Source organism: Euprymna scolopes, chromosome 23, assembly GCF_053919585.1.
Source record: "Euprymna scolopes isolate OS-2025 chromosome 23, ASM5391958v1, whole genome shotgun sequence".
In the NCBI taxonomy this organism is placed as follows: domain Eukaryota; kingdom Metazoa; phylum Mollusca; class Cephalopoda; order Sepiida; family Sepiolidae; genus Euprymna; species Euprymna scolopes.
Window position 1 is genome coordinate 119,049,597 of NC_136504.1, and position 20,809 is coordinate 119,070,405.

Below are 20,809 nucleotides of genomic sequence, written 5' to 3' on the forward strand. Positions count from 1 at the left end.
GTTATTAGTCAAATAAATGAAAAGTTATTAGTCAAATAAATGAAAAGTTATTAGTCAAATAAATGAAAAGTTATTAGTCAAATAAATGAAAAGTTATTAGTCAAATAAATGAAAAGTTATTAGTCAAATAAATGAAAAGTTATTAGTTAAATAAATGAAAAGTTATTAGTCAAATAAATGAAAAGGTATTAGTCAAATAAATGAAGAGTTATTAGTTAAATAAATGAAGAGTTATTAGTTAAATAAATGAAGAGTTATTAGTTAAATAAATGAAAAGTTATTAGTTAAATAAATGAAAAGTTATTAGTTAAATAAATGAAAAGTTATTAGTCAAATAAATGAAAAGGTATTAGTCAAATAAATGAAGAGTTATTAGTTAAATAAATGAAGAGTTATTAGTTAAATAAATGAAGAGTTATTAGTTAAATAAATGAAAAGTTATTAGTTTAATAAATGAAAAGTTATTAGTTAAATAAATGAAAATTCATTAGTTAAATAAATGAAAAGTTATTAGTTAAATAAATGAAAAGTTATTAGTTAAATAAATGAAGAGTTATTAGTTAAATAAATGAAGAGTTATTAGTTAAATAAATGAAGAGTTATTAGTTAAATAAATGAAGAGTTATTAGTTAAATAAATGAAAAGTTATTAGTTAAATAAATGAAGAGTTTTTAGTTAAATAAATGAAGAGTTATTAGTTAAATAAATGAAGAGTTATTAGTTAAATAAATGAAGAGTTATTAGTCAAGAATCAGTTACTATGATGCCTCCAATGCTACCTTGAACTGTTTGGCTATCTGCAGGCTGACAATGGCTTTTGGCAACATATTCTACAATGCAGTCCACTAGAAAACACACACAAAAACAAAAAAAAACTTACCATCAATCGTTTCATTATCACAATAGAATACGTAAGAAGAATCCGGATTCATCGTCCATGTAGAAGGATCAGGAATGCCTAGGTTAAAAATGATTGAAATATGAATTTCAAATGATGTTCAATGGTTTATCAAAGAGGATACAAAAATCAATAAAATTAATAAAATAAGTAGTATCTCGGATGAAATTTGATCAGCCAGAAATGATAGCCTCCTTTATGCTGTTAAATCTAGATTGGTTGATATGTTATGCGGGGATTAAAGGATAGGATGGTTGCGATAATAAGCGGATAAAAGCGAGAGCTGATTAATCACATTTTATTTATGAAACACCATTAAAAGTAAAACCAACAGGAACTAAGGGAAATAACTCTTCTCAATTTCTGTAAAATCTACATTGGATGGAGATGAACACACACACATATACGCACCTACAGAACTACTTACACACGACTTGACTGGTCCGTTATAAATATTCTCATATGAGGTTCATTCCAACTAAAACATATCGTGCTTATGCACTTATGTTACCGTGCTATTTTTAAAAAATATTATTTTCAAATTAAATTGCAGTATCACAATATCTATTTTTTTTTTATTAAATTGTTAGGTGGAAGTAGAGAATAGTTACAAACCACCCTAATCTCCCCATATTAAGAATGGCTTTATAAATAATGTTAATATTTCAACACGGTAACAAATGCATAATTACCAAAAAACTTGAAGAGCTGTGAAGGTATCATTTAAATGAGTGATTTTTCACTGCAACCTCTTTCTCATAAATGTAATGTTGCTAGTCTCAGTTTTTTCTGTAAATATTATTATGGTATGTGTTGCTCAGAATTGTCTGATCTATTCACTGCTTCTTTTGTTCCAGCTCGTTTGACTCGTTGGTCCAGTGGTCTTCATCAATTCGTTGTTTTAATACCTCATTGTAATACAGCTTCCTATTCTAGTGGCTTCTTTCTAATGACTGCACGATTGTGGAACTCTCTTCCTGCTCATCGTTTTCCTTCTACTTACATGAATAGGCATCTCCTGTCAGTAATAATCAGCTTTTGTTCTTGTTAATTCATTACATTAAATGGCTTTATGCCTTGTTTCAAGCGATTTCCATTAAAAAAAAAATAATAATAATCAAAATTAAATAGTTTAAATAAATAATTTGTTTTTGAACTTAAAAAAAAAACAAAAAACAATATATATATATATATATATATATATATAAACAAAAATTCAATATGGCGTAATGGAAAAATATAAAGGTATTTGCAGCTTCTCTTCCAATTTTCGGATTTTAATCATGTCAAATCACACTTCAATTCCTTTTGACGGATTGATTGTTGCTATTTCTTCTGATGAGTTAAGGCCATAATAGATTCACTGATTGATATAATTATTAAGTGATTGATTTTGTGCTACGAAACAGATACTGTCAAGAATTGTATAAGTCAACCGAATTAAAGGAATAAATCATAAGATGGTCAACATCATGAATTTTGGAATATAACTTTTTGTCATTTATTCTCTATATTGCTCTCTCTCTATATATATATATATATATATATATATATATATATATATAGAGAGAGAGAGAGAAACTTCTGAGTTGATTTATGACACATCAATCCTTTTTGTCCTTTTTATGGTGAAAGCAATATCATTTACAAACACGTCATTGAACAGGATCTGCTATTTCGTCCATAGCTGGAGGGAAATGACCGGGTTCATACCATAACTTGGATGGAGAGTAAATGGCCTTGTTATAAGGTAAGTTGTAAAATACAAACAAAAAATGGGTAATATATGATAAAATTTTTATCACAGTTGTAAACTTGAAGCTCATGATAAACATAAGTAGAATTTGGATTTAAAAAAAAATTGTTTTCAAATAATAGATTCACTGATTGATATAATAATTAAGTGATTGATTTTGTGCTACGAAACAGATACTGTCAAGTATTGTATAAGTCAACTGAATTAAAGGAATAAATTATAAGATGGGCAACATCATGAATTTTGGAATATAACTTTTTGTCTTTTATACTCTCTCTCTCTCTATATATATATATATATATTACAAACGATTTCTTTTTTCATTTTTATTGTGTAAAAAAAAAAAAAAAAAAAAAGTGTTTTTTATAAATGGATTTGATTTAATTGTTTTGCTTTAAGGCATATCAATCCTTTCGTGGTTATTTAATGCTGAATCCAGTAATTTACAAAATTTTTTATGCTTCAAGTTCTTTATATTTTCAAATATTTACACAGTGAAATGATAAAAAGAAAACACTGCAGTTTTATTTTTAAACTTTTATTGATAAAAATAAAATTAGGTAATTTGATTATGGAATAAAGCTGACATCCATTCAATGTAGCTGCCTTGGCCTCAATCACTGCCTCGATACGGGTCCAGAACTGGGAGCATGCCTTTTTCCATAAGCGCCGGCAGGAGCTCGGTAAATACTCAGTGGATGGTGGCGATCAGGTTGGCTTTGATGTTGTGGGAGGTCATGTTGGTGATGTTCTTGACGTATGACCAAACGAAGTAGTTCTGCAGGATCAGATTGAGGTAGAAGGGGGACCAGTGAGAGGAGGGTACAAAGTCATAGCACTCATCCTGAAGCCAAGCCTAGAGGTTTTTGGAGTTGTGGGCCGGTGCTAACTCCTGTCGCCACACCCAGGGTTTGCCAGTGGCCACCTAATTGCACTAGGGGTCACCACAGTCTTCAGCACACCCAGGTATACTTTAGTGTTGACTTTTAAGCCGACTTTGAAGATGGAAGGTGGCATGATGTGGCCCTCACTTGAAACCACACCAAAGACCATAACCCTGGACATGTCTCTTTATTCATGGCAATGCAGCAATGCATTTTGAGGGCGCTGGCAATGGTCCTGTTGTCAAAACTTGGATCGGTAGAAAGTATGAGTTGTATGGCGCATCTCCGATCTTGCTCATTGAACATTGTGTCACTTTAAGACATGAAAGAACGTTCCTATCGCTTTTGGGATTTGTACACAATTGGCCAACTAGTAGATGGTTTGCAACCAAAAAAAGAAAACTGGTTTTAATCAGAGGGAAATGGAATCATGTCATCTTTTCTATAGTGACAATTTTATCAGAACATGGTGTTCGATTTGCTTTATTTTGTAGAGGTAAATTGTTGGTTTTGACTTTACAGAACATGGAGTTTGCAACAGAAAAAAAACAAAAAAAAACAATTGCATTTTTGGTCAGAAAGCCAGTATTTTCAGATGGCTTGATTAAGTAATACCAGATAGAGTTGATTACTAATTGAACAGCCAGGAAAGAAAGTGCATTCAAAATCTCCAGCCACGAGAATTAGCTCTTGTTGATGTTCCTTACAATTTCCTCTGCTACAATGCACTAGAAAGGCTATGATTGAGTTAACACAATTCAAATACATTTTTTATACGAATGGTTCCCCATTTATTTAAAAGTCATTCAAAAAGATGCATGGAATTTACCAAAGTGGGCCTTTTAATTTTTTTTATTAAAATAAGAAATGAAGTTGAAATTTAAAAGTTATTAAATCAAATTGTTTGGAATTATTTCATCAAGAAAACAGAAAGCAAATTATGATTTGACAGAAAACTAAAGAACTTTTTAAAATTAAAAATGGTGGCAATGTGCTAAAAACACAGTAACGTGACATTCTATCACCATCTTCAGTACGGAATTTCAATAAGATACACACTGACTTACCTGTATAAGATTCCATTTTGGGGAAGACGTGATTTATTTTACCGTATTTGCTAGCTTCTTTGGCAGCTTTGGCTGACCATGCACCAGTGACCATGTAGTCAGCCATGTGACTTGGCTTCAGACCAATCAGATTCAATGCTGATGCTGCTGTCTGTCCAGTCCCTCCACCTTGGAGAAACAGGATGTGGTAATTGTCAGGCACTTTTCTGAATGAAAAAGTAGATATAAATCATTAAGAAAACAACAACAAAAATTATTCTCAATACAATATGAAAAGATAAAACTTGGAGAGAATATACTGTAGAATTATATCATAAAAATCATTGAAATTTTCCTTTAGAAAACCAATGAAAAGTGTTTTCATTTCCATCTTTTTTACATCTTCAAGTTTAAAAAAAAAATTGTTTAAAAATTAGTTGTGATGAAAGAGAAAGAAAAAAAAAGAAACAAGGAAAAATGTTAAAAAAGGAAAGAAAAATCTAAAAATAGTTCAGATGAATTCTCACTCTGAAGTAAAATAGGTCCAAAAGTTTATACACAGCATATGTAATTTCTGTAAACGCAAAGGTTGAAATAAATTAGAATTACTTCCCTTTGAATTAGATTATCTCCCTTGATTTTCATCAAATTCAAACTTTTGCTTGTTTCTTACAAATAGTTCACAGAATATATTTTTTATCTGAAATTTTCGTCGATAATCGTAAAGTTAGTGAAAAATTACTTTAAAGGAAATATAGTTTGAAATTTATTCAAGAAACAATTTTGGTTTACCTATTATTTGTGACGGATTTGCATTCAAAAAAGATTAAAATATAATTTGTAAGCATTTCAAGTTTTGTAATTATTGCTCGTGAGTAAAGAAACAAAATGTTTCAAAACGCATGAAACAATTCAACAATGAAACAAACTAGAAACACACAAATTCAAAAGATGTCTAATTTATAACCACTGAATGATATTAGGGGTCGGCTGAACAAGAATTTGTTTATTATTTAATTGGAATTCATTATTGAGATGAGTATTATTTATTAATTTTATTTATTGCAGATTATTATTCTCATCTTTATTAGTTGTTGTTTCACGACGTTTTGGCCAAAACGTAGTGAGACGACAACAACTACGGAAGGCAGTAATTGCAGTGAATGCAGTCAGGAGATTCAGAGTTCCTATTCCGTTGCAGTTACCACCTGATGAACGCCAGAGGAATAGTTGGCTGAAACGTCGTGAAACAACTAAGAAAAAATGAGGATAATAGTCTGAAATAAATAAAATTAATAAATAATACTCATCTCAATAATGAATTCCAATTAAAATAATATATATACCATTCTTTGAGGCCCGTGGTGCAGTGGATAGAGACGTTGAATCTCTACGGTTTCAGGTGAGAATTGTCTGAAGATAGCGGTTTCAATCCTACCCAAAGCCGTCCAGAGGCTTAATTGGCCAAAACGTGGTGAGATGACAACAACTACGGAAGGCAGTAATTGCAGTAGATGCAGTCAGGAGATTCAGAGTTCCTATCCATCGCGGTTACCACCTGATGAAGGTCAGAGGAATAGTTGGTTAAAACGTCATGAAACAACTAAGAAAGGATGAGAATAATAGTCCGCAATAAATAAAATTAATAAGAATTTGTTTACATTGGATTTTAAAGCTACCATGTTGTATTCAACTGAGAAGCAGGCCAGTGGAACAGTGTTCCACAGGTGGATAGTTCAGGTATGAGTATTTATGTTTCTATTGAATAGTTCTACTTACAAAAGTTCTTTTAGGTCCTGTTTGGCTGTGTTCAATATGTCAGCAAACAATGCAGATCGGTGACTGAGTTCTACAAAAGAAAGTAATAGATTTCATAATATCGTTAATGTAAATTGATTTGCGCACACACATATCTATAATATAAAGCTGGACGTCTGTGTGTGTTTTAAAAAAAAAAATTTTTTTATTACATTTTCACCCCAAACAAGGCGCATTGCCACTTTGGTGTAGGGGGCTACTATCAGTGGCAACAACTACTGAGGCACTATGTTGGGATTTGGGCAGCAAGATGTTGGTTCACGTTACACTTGAACTTCTGCATGTCAGTACAGTTGGGGAAGCAGGGACCTGGAATGGAATTCCAGAGTCTAGCGGTTCTGGGGAAGAAACTATTGGAGTAGAAAGATCTTTTACATCTAGGGATCTCTACTGTCTGGGGGTGGGATTTAGCTGCCTGTCGGGTTTGTCGAGGGTGTCTACGTCGTGGGGGCACAAATGTCTGCAGTTCGCCAGAGCATTCACCACTAAAATACTTGATGTATTTTCAAATGAATTTCAGTTATAATAACTTTACTTTTTATAATATTTTACATTTACTAGCAGTTTAGATAAATTTCATTTTTATTTATGAACAGAAAACAAAACAGTTCAATTGAAACCTTAATTACACCATAAAAAATACAAAATAGCCAAGTTTAAAAATCTACAAAATAGCTCCTGTGTGTCGATTCATTTTTAAAAATGCACTTTATGATTTTAAAGCTTCTGATTAAAATTAAAGTTGAAAATCACAAAAATATTCTTTAAAAAAAACAAAAACAAACAAACAAAAAACACAAACAAAAACAATGAATAACCCACAAATTCTTCTCTTTCCAAAATCATTTTAACATTTAACTGGATGTGCTTTTCTTTATATCTTACTACAGGAGTCTGGGGCAGGATCGTGTTATAAGATGGAGGCCAGACAAAGGTCATTAATGAAAAATTAAGGAAAATTACATATGCAGATTCAAACATAAATAAAAATAAAGAAATCAGAAAAATAAAACAAAAACAAAAACACTTTATTAAGAAACAAATACTTCAAAGTGAAAAAAAAAATAACCTGAAGCAAAAATGGAGGAAATTATGACATATATGTTTGAAATTGTTATTGAAAAGATAAAAACATGGTGTATTGAAAGATTCTGAAAACTTGCAAAGGTTAGGTGGTAGTGGTACATGATGGAAGCTTGAAATAGAAAGCCAACAGGGACAAAATTGTCCCTTTGAAACTGTCCCCATTTAATGTCTCATCAATTAGTTGGTCAACTTTTGTTTTATTTTGAATTTTTTTATGTAGAAGTGGAGAGGATTGTGTTTTCATCATATTTTTGCAGTCATAGTATTCAAATTCGTTTAAGGAGGGGATCAGAAGAAAGATATAGTTGAAAGATTAGTAATCAAAATGTCACATAATACCCCCACTTGACACTATTACTATCAACCCCTATGTTGTATGTTGTGGTCTTCTTCGGCTCTTCGGTGTCGTTATCGCTCACATTGGCAGATGTCGAGTGAGATGTGCAGGAGTTATAAAAATAAAGTAAAACAAAACACTGACACATTGTGTATATATTAGTTGGCCTCTGGATGTGTTTGAACGCCAAGGTCGAGGCTCGGTTTGTCAGTCAGTTGATCAATTGATCTTTCCATCTTGTCCAAACCATAATCTGCCTTCAGTTGCCTCAAAATTGCAACATCTGTGCCAAACTGGCAACTCTTCTCAACTGCAAACCGCTCCCAACAGTCAAGACTGTTGCAAAATTGCACAGCCACACCTAAAAATTGATTTTTGTCCCAACACTTTGATAACCTTCACGACTCACTTCAGGTCTACATTTTTGTATATTAGTGTCTTTCCACTTTCTGATAAACTTATTTTCTCTTGTCTTTTTTATACATTTTTCTTTTTCTCCCCACCTCCTGTGGTCTGCTGGAATGGCGAAATCTATGATCTGGCAGGACTTCCATTTTTTTCTTAAACCATTACTATATATTAGGTACAATATAATAATCAATAGAGAATTGTTTCTATAATGATAACTACGAAATCTGCATAAATTAAAGTATTATATTTAAAAGTATTTCACGACTGGGTAGCACTAATTTTACAAATAATGTTTTATTAAAAGCAAAAATAATCTATAAAAGTGTGTGGGAGTGTGAAAACGCTGCTCAACCTATATACTCATATCTACAGTGAAATTTTAGATATAGGATATTCAGACATATGAAAAACTTTTTAATCAGTTTTCATCCTAAAAAGAGGGCTGCTAAGGAGTAAAAAATGAGAAATTGGGAATCATTAGACTCATTTGTTTGCCGTTTCCCAAATGTATAAATAGTTCATATTACAGATTACTTATGTAAAAAAATAAGTAGTTTGAAAACATTTTAAAAGCCGTTTCACGCTGGTCTAATGGCTATCGTACTTGACTCAGTGTTTTTTGGTTTTGGTTTCGATCTCAGCTCGAGTATTTTTTTCTTTTTTCTTTTACAGGAAGTGAACGATTAAAAAAAATGTAACACTCGCATGCACATATCTCAGATTCTGTATGAATTAAAATAAAATGTTTATGCGTATTTTACGATCAAGGGGCCTGCTAGTAATCTATAAAAGTGAGAATGTCTGTGAGGACACTTCTCAACCTATATACTCAATGAAATTTTGATCTACAGACTTGAAATATGGTATATAGGGTATTCAGACATGTGGCAAACTTTAATCCACTTTTATCCGGGGGAGAATTTGTACTTGGGGGGGGGGGGTCATCAGATTTTTATAAGTCAACTGTTCCACGACTGCACATGCAGAAATCGTTCACGTGACAGATTCTCAATGTTAAGAATAAGTAGGTTTCGAAACACTTTCTAAAGATTGTGGCAAGCTGGCCTAATGGTTATCATACTTGACTCACTGTTTTTAGTTTCGATTTCAACTCGAGTACTTTTTTTTGTTTTACTTAAAAAAAGTGAACTGTTTAGATGAAACATAATACCCACATCTAGCGGCCATACAAACACACACATACACACATTTTGCCTTTTATATATTAGACTAGCAAGGGGTACCCGGCGTTGCCCGGGTGTTTGTAGGTGTGTGTACAAAAAAAACGAAGACTTGACACGCAGTTGGAAAATAGTAAAGTGTGAAAAAAAAAAAAAACAGGTGCGCGTTTTTGATTGACGTGAAGGCGATAGGTATTCAGCAGTTAGCATTTTGTGCGGGACAGTTTTTAATGAGGTCAATAAATCGGTTTGTTTGTTTTTAAAAACCCGCTCCCTGTTTATTAGGGGGAGCGTCTCGTCTCAAAATGAAAGCTACCGTCTGATATGATGAAGTCGACATTGACCAAACGTTACTTAGCTCTCTAGAGACCACTGGCTTTCGGCCAGTAATTAGAGTCGAATTTCGCTGTTTTGTTTATACCAAAAACTGAATGTAACGTGTGCCGATGCGGGAAATGTGGAATAATTAACGTTTGAAAGTCATTAAAATTAAATAAACAGGCGAGCCCCGTGGTTAAGTGTGAGATATTACAATTTATAGATGATATAAAAAGTTTTAAGTTGTGAAGCGAGTGAGCGCTTCTCTGAAAGAAGCCTTTTATGGACATCGAGGAAAAGCGTACATACATACATACATTTTCGCTTTTATATATATAGATAAAGATAATTTCATATATTTATTTCTAGTTTTTGTTTCACAAAGTTTCGGCTAAATATTCCTCTGACCTTCGTCAGGTTGTAAATTGTGACGGGATAAGAATGCCGAGTCTTTTCCATAGTAGTAGTAGTAGTAGTAGTTGTTGTTGTTGTTGTTTTCTCAGTACGTTTTGGCCAATTAAACCTCTGGCTGGCTCTGAGTGGGATTGAAACTGCTATCTTCAGACAATGCTCACCTGAAACCGTAGAAATTCAACGTCTCTATCCTCTGTACCATGCGCCCCGAAAAAGATGAGGATAACAGTCCGCGAATAAATAAATAAATATATTCCTCATCTCAAAAGGATTTCAATAATAAAAATAAGATAATTTCATATTAATTTAAAAAAAATAAAAGATGTCCACTTTTTTAACTCGCATTCACCCCTAACAAGACATATTGCCACTTGGATATAAGGCACTACTATTTGGGGCCATGTCTAGGAAAGATTAACAAAATGTTTATTTACATTACATTTAAACTTTTGCACATCAGTACAGTCAATGAAGCTTGTAGCAGGAATGGCATTCCAAAGTCTAGCAGTTCGAGGAAAGAAACTATTAGAATAGAAAGCTTTTTGACAGTTAGGAACCTCAACAGTGAAGGGGTGTGATTTTGTTGCTAAACAGGTTTGTCAGAGATATGTATATCGAGGGAACACAAGTGAAAGAAGTTCATAGCACATTCCATTAAAATATTCGTAAAACAGCCACAGAGATGCAACATTGCGATGATGGGACAGAAGTTGAAGCTTAGTTGACAAAGTGGGACCTTTTAGATTGAAAACATTTCTTTTTATATTGGACCCTATCCAAGATGGAGAGACTAGTGGTAGATACACCAACCCATATGTGGCAACAATACTCCATGCATAGATGAATAGTGGCTTGTAGAGGTACAGGATACTCTCAGGTGCGAGTTGTCTTGTTGCACAATAGAGGGAACTCACCTTCTTTGCAGCAGCCTTCATAATGTCCTCAATATATTTGTTTCAGTTCATATTTTCCGTGAATGTTAGGCCAAGGAGTTTGAAAGAAGAATTCTCAGACAGGGTGTTATTTATCATGGATATCGGTGAGGCATCTTGTAATTGTTGAAGGAGAGCAGCTTAGTTTTACTAGCATTAAATGTTACCATCCATTTGCGGCTCCATTCCACTTTGGTCTGGAGGTCATTTTCTTCGATTTATGTACATCCGTTCTTCCCTCTTGCATGTTATAGAGCGTTGTATCATCAGCAAACATCTCGGACACAATATTATCTAATTCAGTATATGTCCAGTTATGTTATATGTTCATACGATTCAGTTTTCATCAATTTTAATTAGATACTTCAATGACTTGTCTTTTTTTCCTTTAAATTTACAATTTATAATTTAAATAATCTGTAAAAACAGTTGAAGATCGATCAATTATTTAAAATTTTGAATTTTTGTTAAATAAATGAGTTTATATGAGTGAAAAATAAACTCATTTCATATTATTCAGAAAAAAAAACATTCCCGATAAATTGTCTAATGAATAAAGAACTTTATCACAAAATATTTCCATACAGAAATAATTATGTACGCACATGTATATTGAAAATATTATAATCAAAATATATTATTTACCTAATATACTCATTCCACTTCCATTATAGTTGAAGAGTTCCTTGTGCACCTTCTCCAAAACCTAAAAAAAAAAAAGGAATAAATTATTTCGTGCATATAATCATTCAATGTTAATTCTTAAAATTTTATTTTCCTCCTATTAAATCTAAGACCAAACATAAGATCATAATTAAGTTACTCTGAATTCTTTTCTGTGTAGACAAGTGGAGATTATTTCAGATTTTATATTCAGAAGATTACCTTTGGTTTTCATAAGAACCAAGGCTTTAATGATACAAAGATTAAAAATTTAATAAGACAATTTTCGAAACCAACAAAAAATAAATGTTATCGTGTTAATCATATTTGCTGAAAAATTCTATTAATTCATAATAAATTCAACAAATTAAACTTAAACGAAATACACAGTAAAACTTAAATTATATTATCCGGCAGATAATTATGAACATTACAATTAAAAACAGAGTCTTATCATTCAGATACGGTAGTGTTTGAATATATGGTTAAATGGCAGTTTTAGTTGTTTTTTTGCTTTAAAACTTCACCGCTCACTCATTTTTCGACCAAATTTCAAACAATTATTACAGTTTATAAATCACCTTCTCAGCTATATTATGAAAATAAAATATTTGGATATTTTCCTTACTCGTTCAGTAGATGTCATTGGTTTCACTTTAAATGCAATATTTCAATTTTAAAATTTTGCTACAATAACGAAGAACCTAAAAATCTAGCTCATTATAAGATTAATTTACTTATTTGACGTCACAAAAAACATCATCATCGCAAACATTAATTAATGAGAAACGAATTATCTCCCTTTATAGTCGCTTTTTATCAGCTAAAAATCATTAAAGTTACTTATCTCAAGCTGTTGCTTGGTCGGTGCAGATCACCACCAACGCCACTGCCACACCAATGCCATTAAATAATCTCTAGAAAAAAGTGCCCCACTATAGTTCAATCTCTTATAATAATATATTACATAGGAGTCACCACTTATCAAGACTACTCGTGTGTAAGGGTTATTGAGCGTACAGTAGTCAATAGGATAATATCGTAGTAATTGTTAGTAGTGAAAATTTGGAAATTTGGATTACTTAAGGGGAAAGTTCATCAAGAATTTGTTTATGTTAGACTTGAAGACGACCAAATTGTAGTCAGCTGGAAAGCAGGTAAACGGAAGATAGTTCCACAGGTGTACAGTTTGAAGAAAGAAGCTTTGTTCATGAAATCTATGTTTAGGTTTAAGCACAGATAAAGAGTGGGGGAAATTATTGATAGTGGTTTCAGCTAGATGAGGGTTTCTCATGAAAGTTTGGCGAGGGGAAATCATAGATTGGAGCTCAGACGAGCACTTGCCATGAAAATAATGATAAAGTAGAGACAGGCTTGCAATGTCTCTTTTGTGGGAGAAAGGTTTCAGGGAAGAGAAAAGGGCATCCTCTACTAGGTTAAAAAGTCTCTTTTGTACTCTGTCAAGGCAGGATAAGTCTTTCTAGCAGCTCCTGGCCAGATGTGGCAACAGTACTCCATCCTTGGACATACCTGGCTTTTATATAGGTAGAGAATTGCATCAGCAGTGAGATATCTGCTGGAGTATTAGAAGGATCTATCTCAAGCAGTTCTCCATATTCGTCTACAAAAATATTTTTTTATTCACAGTCTGATCGGAACTAATATTACACTTTTTATTCGATTGAAGGACATTCTATTGTTTTCTTATTTAATCGGGTTTTCAACTACCATGGAATTTCCACGCGTTCTATTAGTGTCACATTAATGCACATGTGTCTTCAATACTAAAAGAAGTGTCCAAAAATTGATCATATTTAATGTTATGAAGACAAAGCTCATTTTTTTAAACAATTATAGCTTTTCCAACTACCAAATCGCTGATTGCACCCTTCCAAAGTGAACTACATTCAAACTTTTCTGCGGAACATTCAAACTAGAACAAACATAACAAATAATACCAATTCTACTGCAAGGAAGATGGGTTCCCTTTAACAGGCTAGAAAAATTTTCAGACTTATCAGTATCGTATATCTGTATAAAGACACGATTCACTAAAGTTTACAGTATTTTGTCATATCTGATGCATCAACCAGTAATCTCTACCGCTTGGACAGAATCTAAAAAGGTTCTCGAACCATATAGGCCCCATGCTGTTTACTAAGTTTCAACCTCTGTCCCATCACCGCAATGGTAAATCTTGATGTTGATTTTACAAGTACTTCAATGTAATATGCTTCGTTTGTAATTACTCTCAACATAAATACTCTGACAAGCAGTAAAATCACACCCCTTCATCAGATACCAGAAGTCTTTCTAGCTTTTTTTTTTTTTTTACATAGGCATCACCACATTATCAAGGCCAAGAAGCCACTCAAGGAAAAGGGTTAAAGAGTGTACAGTAGAAATTGGTCAATATAGTAATCATTAGTAATGAAAATTTGGTAAATTTGATAACTTATATGGAACGGCTCATCAAGAACTTATTTACTTTAGACTTGAACACAACCATATTGTAGTCAGCCGGAAAGCAGGAAAACGGAAGACAATTCCACAGGCGTGCAGTTCTAAGAAAGAAGCTTTGTTCATGGAATCTACGTTTAGGTTTAGGCACAGATAAAGAGTGGGGAAATTATTGATAGTGTTTACAGCTAGACGAGTGTTTCTTGTGAAAGTTTGGCGAGGGGGGACCATAGATTGAAGCTCAGTCGAACACTTTCCATGAAAATAACGATACATCAGAGACAAACTCGCAACATCTCTTCTGTGAGATAGAGGTTGCAAGGAGGAGAAAAGGACATCTCCTACGAGGCTACGAAGTCTATTTTGAACTCTATCAAGGCAGGACAAATCCTTTCTAGCAGCTCCTGCCCAGATGTGGCAACAGTATTCCATCCTTGGACGTACCTGGCTCTTATATAGATAGAGAATAGCATTAGCAGTGAGATATCTACTGGATCGATAGAAAGATCCCACCATTTTTCCAGCGGCCTTGGCAACAGATTTGATGTACGTGTTCCATTTAAGATCAGGAGTAATGGTCAAGCCCAGAAGCTTGTCAAAACTTGAGGCCTCCTGAAGACGAGAGCCATTCATTTCAATTGATGCCAAATGTGGATTAGAATGTTGATGATGTAAAGAGAGAAGCTTGGTTTTAGATGCATTAAAAGTAACCAGCCACTCCTTTCCCCATTGTACTACATGCTTAAGATCAGAGGAGAGAGAATTGGAGAGAATCTGGTCGTTTACTGTCTTAGATATGGTACCATAAATGGTAGTGTCGTCAGCATAAATGTCTACAAATGATGTAAGGATGTGATTTGGAAATCATTAATGTAGATCAGGAAAAGAGTTGGGCCCAGGATGGATCCCTGAGGGGCACCGGCATTAATACTGTGAGCTTCTGATTTTTGCCCCTCAACTACTACTCTTATGAACCTATCAGAAAGAAATGATTTAATAATTGAGAAGACTTTTCCAGCTATACCATAGCTAGCGATCTCATGAAGTAAACCTTTATGCCATACCCTATCAAAGGCTTTAGATATGTCAAGAGCAATTGCCCTAGAAAGATTGTCACCGTCGAGAGATTTGCTTATCCTATGCGATATAACTGTAAGCACATCTGCTGTAGATCTAGCAGAACGGAAACCATATTGAGTGTCACTAAGAAGGTTATTTTTGTTGAGATGGTTGATTACTTCTGTATTTAACACAGATTCTAGCAACTTACTCATGACGCACAGGAGACTTATTGGCCTGTACTGAGAGGGGGATGAGCGATCACCTGAATTCTTAAATACAGGGCATACTGATGAGATTTTCCAGGGAGATGGGAAACTATTCTCCTTAAGACAACATTTAAACAGTTTTGTAAGTATGGGCGCTAATTCAGGTTGAAGTTTTTTGAGTACTATAATTGGAATACCGTCAGGGCCAGTTGCTTTACTGGAATCAAGGTTTTTGATTAGCTTGGCAATATCACGTACAGATATACGTATATAACATAGCGTGTTTTCTGATACAGGAGGAAATATTGGGGGTTGGCGGCCTTGGTCGCAAAGAGTAGAATTAGCTGCAAAATTATTGACAAAGAGTTTGGCTTTGTCTGATGCTGACGAGATTACCTCAGGTCCATTGATAATAGTTGGGATGGAGCACACGCTTCTGTTCAGGATTCTGTTTGCTATTTGCCAAAACTGGTGGGAACCAAGCCGCTGCTCAGCTACTTTGGACTTAACAGATTGAGCATACAACTCTCTTTCGTTCCTTATTACTTTCTTACAATGGTTGCTGGCAGTCCTGAAAATGGCTTTAGTTTCCATACATCTATTACTTGTATGTAAAGGGCTACTATTTGGGACCATGTCTAGGAAAGATTAACAAGATATTTGTTTACATTACATTTAAACTTCTGCATATCAGTACAGTCAAGGAAGCTGGTAGCAGGAAGGAAATTCAACAGTCTAGCTGTTTGAGAGAAGAAACTATTAGAATAGAAAGCTTTCTGACATTTAGGGACCTCAACAGTGAAGGGGTGAGATTTTGTTTCTAAGCAGGTTTGTCAGGGATATGTACGTCAAGGCAGCACAAGTGCAACGAGTTCATCAGAGCACATTCCATTAAAATAGTTGTAAAACAGGCACAGAGATGCAACATTGTGGTGATGGGACAGGAGTTAGAGCTTAGTTGACAAAGTGGGACCTTTTAGATTTAACCGTATCCAAAGAGGGAGAGGCCAGTAGCAGATGCACCATCCCAGATGTGGCAACAATACTCCATGCATAAGCGAATAATGGCCTTGTAGAGGTACAGGATACTCTCAGGTGTGAGTAGTTTTCTAGCTTGATATGAGGAACTCACCCTCTTTGAAGCAGCCTTCGTAATGTCATCAATGTAATTTATGGAGTTTATATTGCCTGTGATTGTTAGGCCAAGGAGTTTGAAAGAAGAGTTCTCAGGTAGAGTGTTATTTGTCATGGATATCGGTGGTTGGAGAGGTGTTTAATAGCTCCTTTTCTTTGATTCGTTTTCCTTTGGAATTCTCTCTTGTCTCCCGATTTCCCTGATCTATCAATGTGCATAAATTTAATATTACATACAGCTCTTGTCTTAAAGAAACACTTCACAAGATTTTGAGATTGACCTTTACCTATGTCCTGAAATGGAAGACCGATGCTAAAAATCATTTGGAAAATGTTTGCATCATTCTACCACTCCAGAAAGTATCTCATTCCTAACCCAATTCTCTACCTTTAAAAAAATATGCTAATTAGTTAGATCTTTTGCAGATGAATGCAATTCCACGATCCATGTTTTTTTTTTTTTACATGGAGTTCACCACTTATCAAGGCCCAATGGCCACTCGGGGATAAGGGTTATTGTATGTACAGTACTCAATGGGATAGTGTTGCGTTGGACTTGAAGACATCCAGGTTGAAGTCGGGAGGGAAACAGGCAAGCGGAACAGAGTTCCACAGGCGTGCATTTCTAAGAAAGAAGCTTTGTTCATGGAATCTACGTTTTGATTTAGGCACAGATAAGGAGTGGGGAAAATTATTGACGGTGGTTTCAGCTAGTCGAGTGTTTTTTGAAAAAGATTGGCGAGAGGGGACCAGAGAATGGAGCTCAGACGAGCACTTGCCATGGAAATAACGATAGAACAAAGACAGACTCGCTACGTCTCTTCTGTGGGAAAGAGGTTGCAGGGAAGAGAAAAGGGCATCCCCCACCAAGCCACGAAGTCTATTTTGTACTTTGTCAAGGCGGTATAACAAAGTTGTATTTTCTTTTTTAAATAAATAGGGAAAGAGTTTTCAATATGAATATCAATACACACCCAAAAAATTTATTGGAGTATAGAAATTAAAAGGTGAAATGAAAGGTGGCGAATCAATACAAAAGAGAAAGTAATATAATGTTATGAGTATAGCGAAAAAGATACTAGTAATGACCCTTATTCAATCCTGAGCAACGTCGGGTTGTGTAACACAAATACAATTTTATTATAACGTATTTTATCACTTGCCTCTTATAGTTCTTTAAAAAAAAAAAAAAAAAAAAAAAAATCATCTTTTCGTTTTGTTTTTGCTGGGGATGGTGCATTCTACTGGATGCCAGACATCCACCCATTATTTCAGAAGTTCCACTCGCAAGAGCCTTATAAGATTTTAACTGTCCCCATAAGGTTGGTTGGTTGTTTTTGTTTTACGGCATATCAACCCTTTTCAGGTTATTTAATGTCGAATACAAAGATTTTGAAGAAGAAATTTTTAATAGAATATATTTGTTGTTTTCAAGTCGATTTCTATTTAACCCATAGTTGGGACCCTAACAGGTAATACCACTCCGGGTCAGAGTGGACCTGGAAGCAATGGCAATTAAAGGGTGGCTCCACACTCCCCAAAGTCCGCAAGCTGAGGCCTCACCATCGGATATAGTTTAAGGTCATATCCACGACCTGTCCCCATAAGTGTAATTGTTTGTAGCTCTCTTTCACTTGGTTCACCGAGTATATTCGTCAGGTAATTTTTGAAATTCTTCAGGAGTTCAGTTGATTCTATAATAACTGGAATCATGGGAATCTTCCTAAAATCCCAATTTCTTTTCGTGTCGTACATAAGACGTTGGTATTTCGTTATCAAATGTGAATGTGTTTACTCTCTGAATAAAAGGTGTTTTTTTTTTTTGTCTTTCGTTTCGTCCCCCCCCCTTAGAGATCTATATCCTCAGTCCCCGAAATCCACAGAGATTAGTCTATTCTTGTAATAATCTGCTTCCTGTTGATTGCAGTGTAATGCTTGTTCCGTACAGTTCTAGGAGGTCCACCCTCCCAGACTTTGCCTTCTCTCTTTGAGAAGGTGTTAGTTTATTGCTAGTTACCTGAGGCGCCCTTACCGGGGATTGCCGGCGAGAATGCTCAGGCATTTTTTGCAGCTTGGCGAGGTGGGGGTAAGTGCTGACTTCTCAATCCTACTTTCCGACCCTGGTGTCACAGTTCCTGCAGTGGGAGAGTGGTTTCGCCTTGAACTGTGTATATTTTGTATCTTCTCATTCCTGTCTGGTATTTCTTTGTCCTCCTATTCCCCTTTTGCATTGGTGTTTTTTGTTGTTGTTGCTTTTTTTCTAAACAATGTCAAATTGAAAAAAACAAACAAAAAAAAAACTTATAAAAAAGATAAGTTTAGAAATACACACCCTTTACCCCACTGCATACCATGAACAATAGACTTGACAGATCAGCTTGTTTTATGGGTAATGGTGACCCATGAATATTTTCATTGAAGGTCACTTGTGGTGGTGATGGTGAATCTCCTGTTCCATTTATGTTCACACCTACTTAGAACCCCCCCCCCACCACACACACACACTAGCAGGCTGCTCGGCGTTGCCCGGTCGTAAAATCTATATATTAATACCTTAGTGCATTTAACGTACGTACGTGTGTCACGGTTTCCAGATTATAAATTATTCCAGTAGAAGATCCTATTTATTTAAAAAAACTAACCCGGGTGTCCGGCGTTGCTCGGGTGCGTTGAGGTGTGTGATAAGCAAATAAATAAAATAAAATAGGTAGTAGGTAGGTAGGCTCGAACCCGTACCATGAAGGAGGAAAAGAACGTGAAAAAAAAGAAAAAAAAGAAAAGTGACGTCTTTGCTGTTGCGCCCATCGCCAAATTTAAATGTTTAAATTAAGGCTAGTCAATCGAAAAGAGGCGCTGACTTTCGAAAATATAGGCGACAAAAACCGACCCCTCTCTGTAGAAAAGTGCCCAGTTGAGGGTGAAGAAATTAATGTTGTTAGCCAATTTTTCGATATTTATTGTCCGAAGGGTCGAGCTTCAACACAATACTGATCTCATGAAAATCCGTCGCTTCTGTCGAAAGTTTTAGGCAGACATACATACATGCATTTAAAGAGACAAGTGATATTTATATTATAGAGAAGGATAGAAGGTAATAACACACAACGAACATTCAATTAGTATATAGCTACGTTAATTTAATGTTCGTAGTATTTTATGCCTTCTATCCTCCTTTTTAATAAATAAGATCTCCCGATCACCGAAGACGTGATGTAAAAAAAAAAAAATAAATAAATAAAATGGTGTCGCGTTTGGCCCGTGCTAAATTCACCTTCTTGGTCTTCTGGCTAAGATCCAAGGGTAGCATCTGTTCTGTTTAAAGATGGTATATTGATATCGTGGGGTTTCCACTCGCGTCGGGCGTCCATACAATGGAAATATTTCACAGACTCCCATAAGGATATTGTATAGAAACCGTAATAACCAGATATATTCTGACACTACAGGGTGGTCAAAAAGTCAGGTAACATGTTAAAGGTAGAAAAAACAATATGATCCATTATAATCTCTATTCGTTTAATATTATTTGTTTAAATATTTGAGTGTTATATATAAACTTACTCCTCCTGATTTCTGGCTTTGGGGCTATGTAAAGGATAGCGTTTATGGCAAGAAGCCTGATACAATAGCGTCTTTAAAGTTATTTATTGAAGAGGAGATTGCGCGGATATCAGCTGACATGATTACACGTGTTACACAATCAGTGGTTAATCGCTTCCAGCGATTGATAGAGAGAAATGGACGACAATTAACAAAATAAACATATTTCATGTTTGTTTCATTTTATATTTCAATGTATGGTACTTAAATATACGTGTATTGCTATTATCGTTTTTCTTTAAAATGTTACCTGACTTTTTGACCACCCTGTAGATTAACCAGATTACTTAGATAATTACTTCTATAGTTTTAACAAAAGGGCTACAATAATATTGTGGGGTCTCCATTCGCACTGAACATTCACAGAATCCCCATGAGAAATATATTACATATGAAAGATGCCACTGTGGAATATCCACAGGTCCCGCTAGTACATAGAGTTTTTTAAACATGTTTTATTAACTATTTGCTCTTATATATATGTACCCCTCCCCCCCACACACTAAAACATGACATTTGAGCGAAATGTTTCTATGCTTGGTATCTTTAAGTGGTGCGGACCCTTCTTTTCTCATGCACTATATACAATTTTTTTGTTGACAT

General features: G+C 34.5%; 1 protein-coding gene across 4 annotated transcripts in view; it reads right to left on the reverse strand.

Moving 5' to 3' along the window:
- The window catches only part of LOC145246169 (phosphoserine aminotransferase-like), a 63,319-nt gene that overhangs the window by 39,960 nt on the left and 2,550 nt on the right, over positions 1-20,809 (reverse strand). For all 4 annotated transcript variants that reach the window (XM_080108036.1, XM_080108039.1, XM_080108038.1 and 1 more), the window contains exons 2-5: positions 11,727-11,787; positions 6,364-6,433; positions 4,606-4,811; positions 881-958 (exon numbers count right to left, since the gene is read on the reverse strand). In XM_080108036.1, the coding sequence (XP_079964162.1) occupies positions 881-958; positions 4,606-4,811; positions 6,364-6,433; positions 11,727-11,787 (415 nt within the window). The remainder of the gene's footprint in view (positions 1-880; positions 959-4,605; positions 4,812-6,363; positions 6,434-11,726; positions 11,788-20,809) is intronic.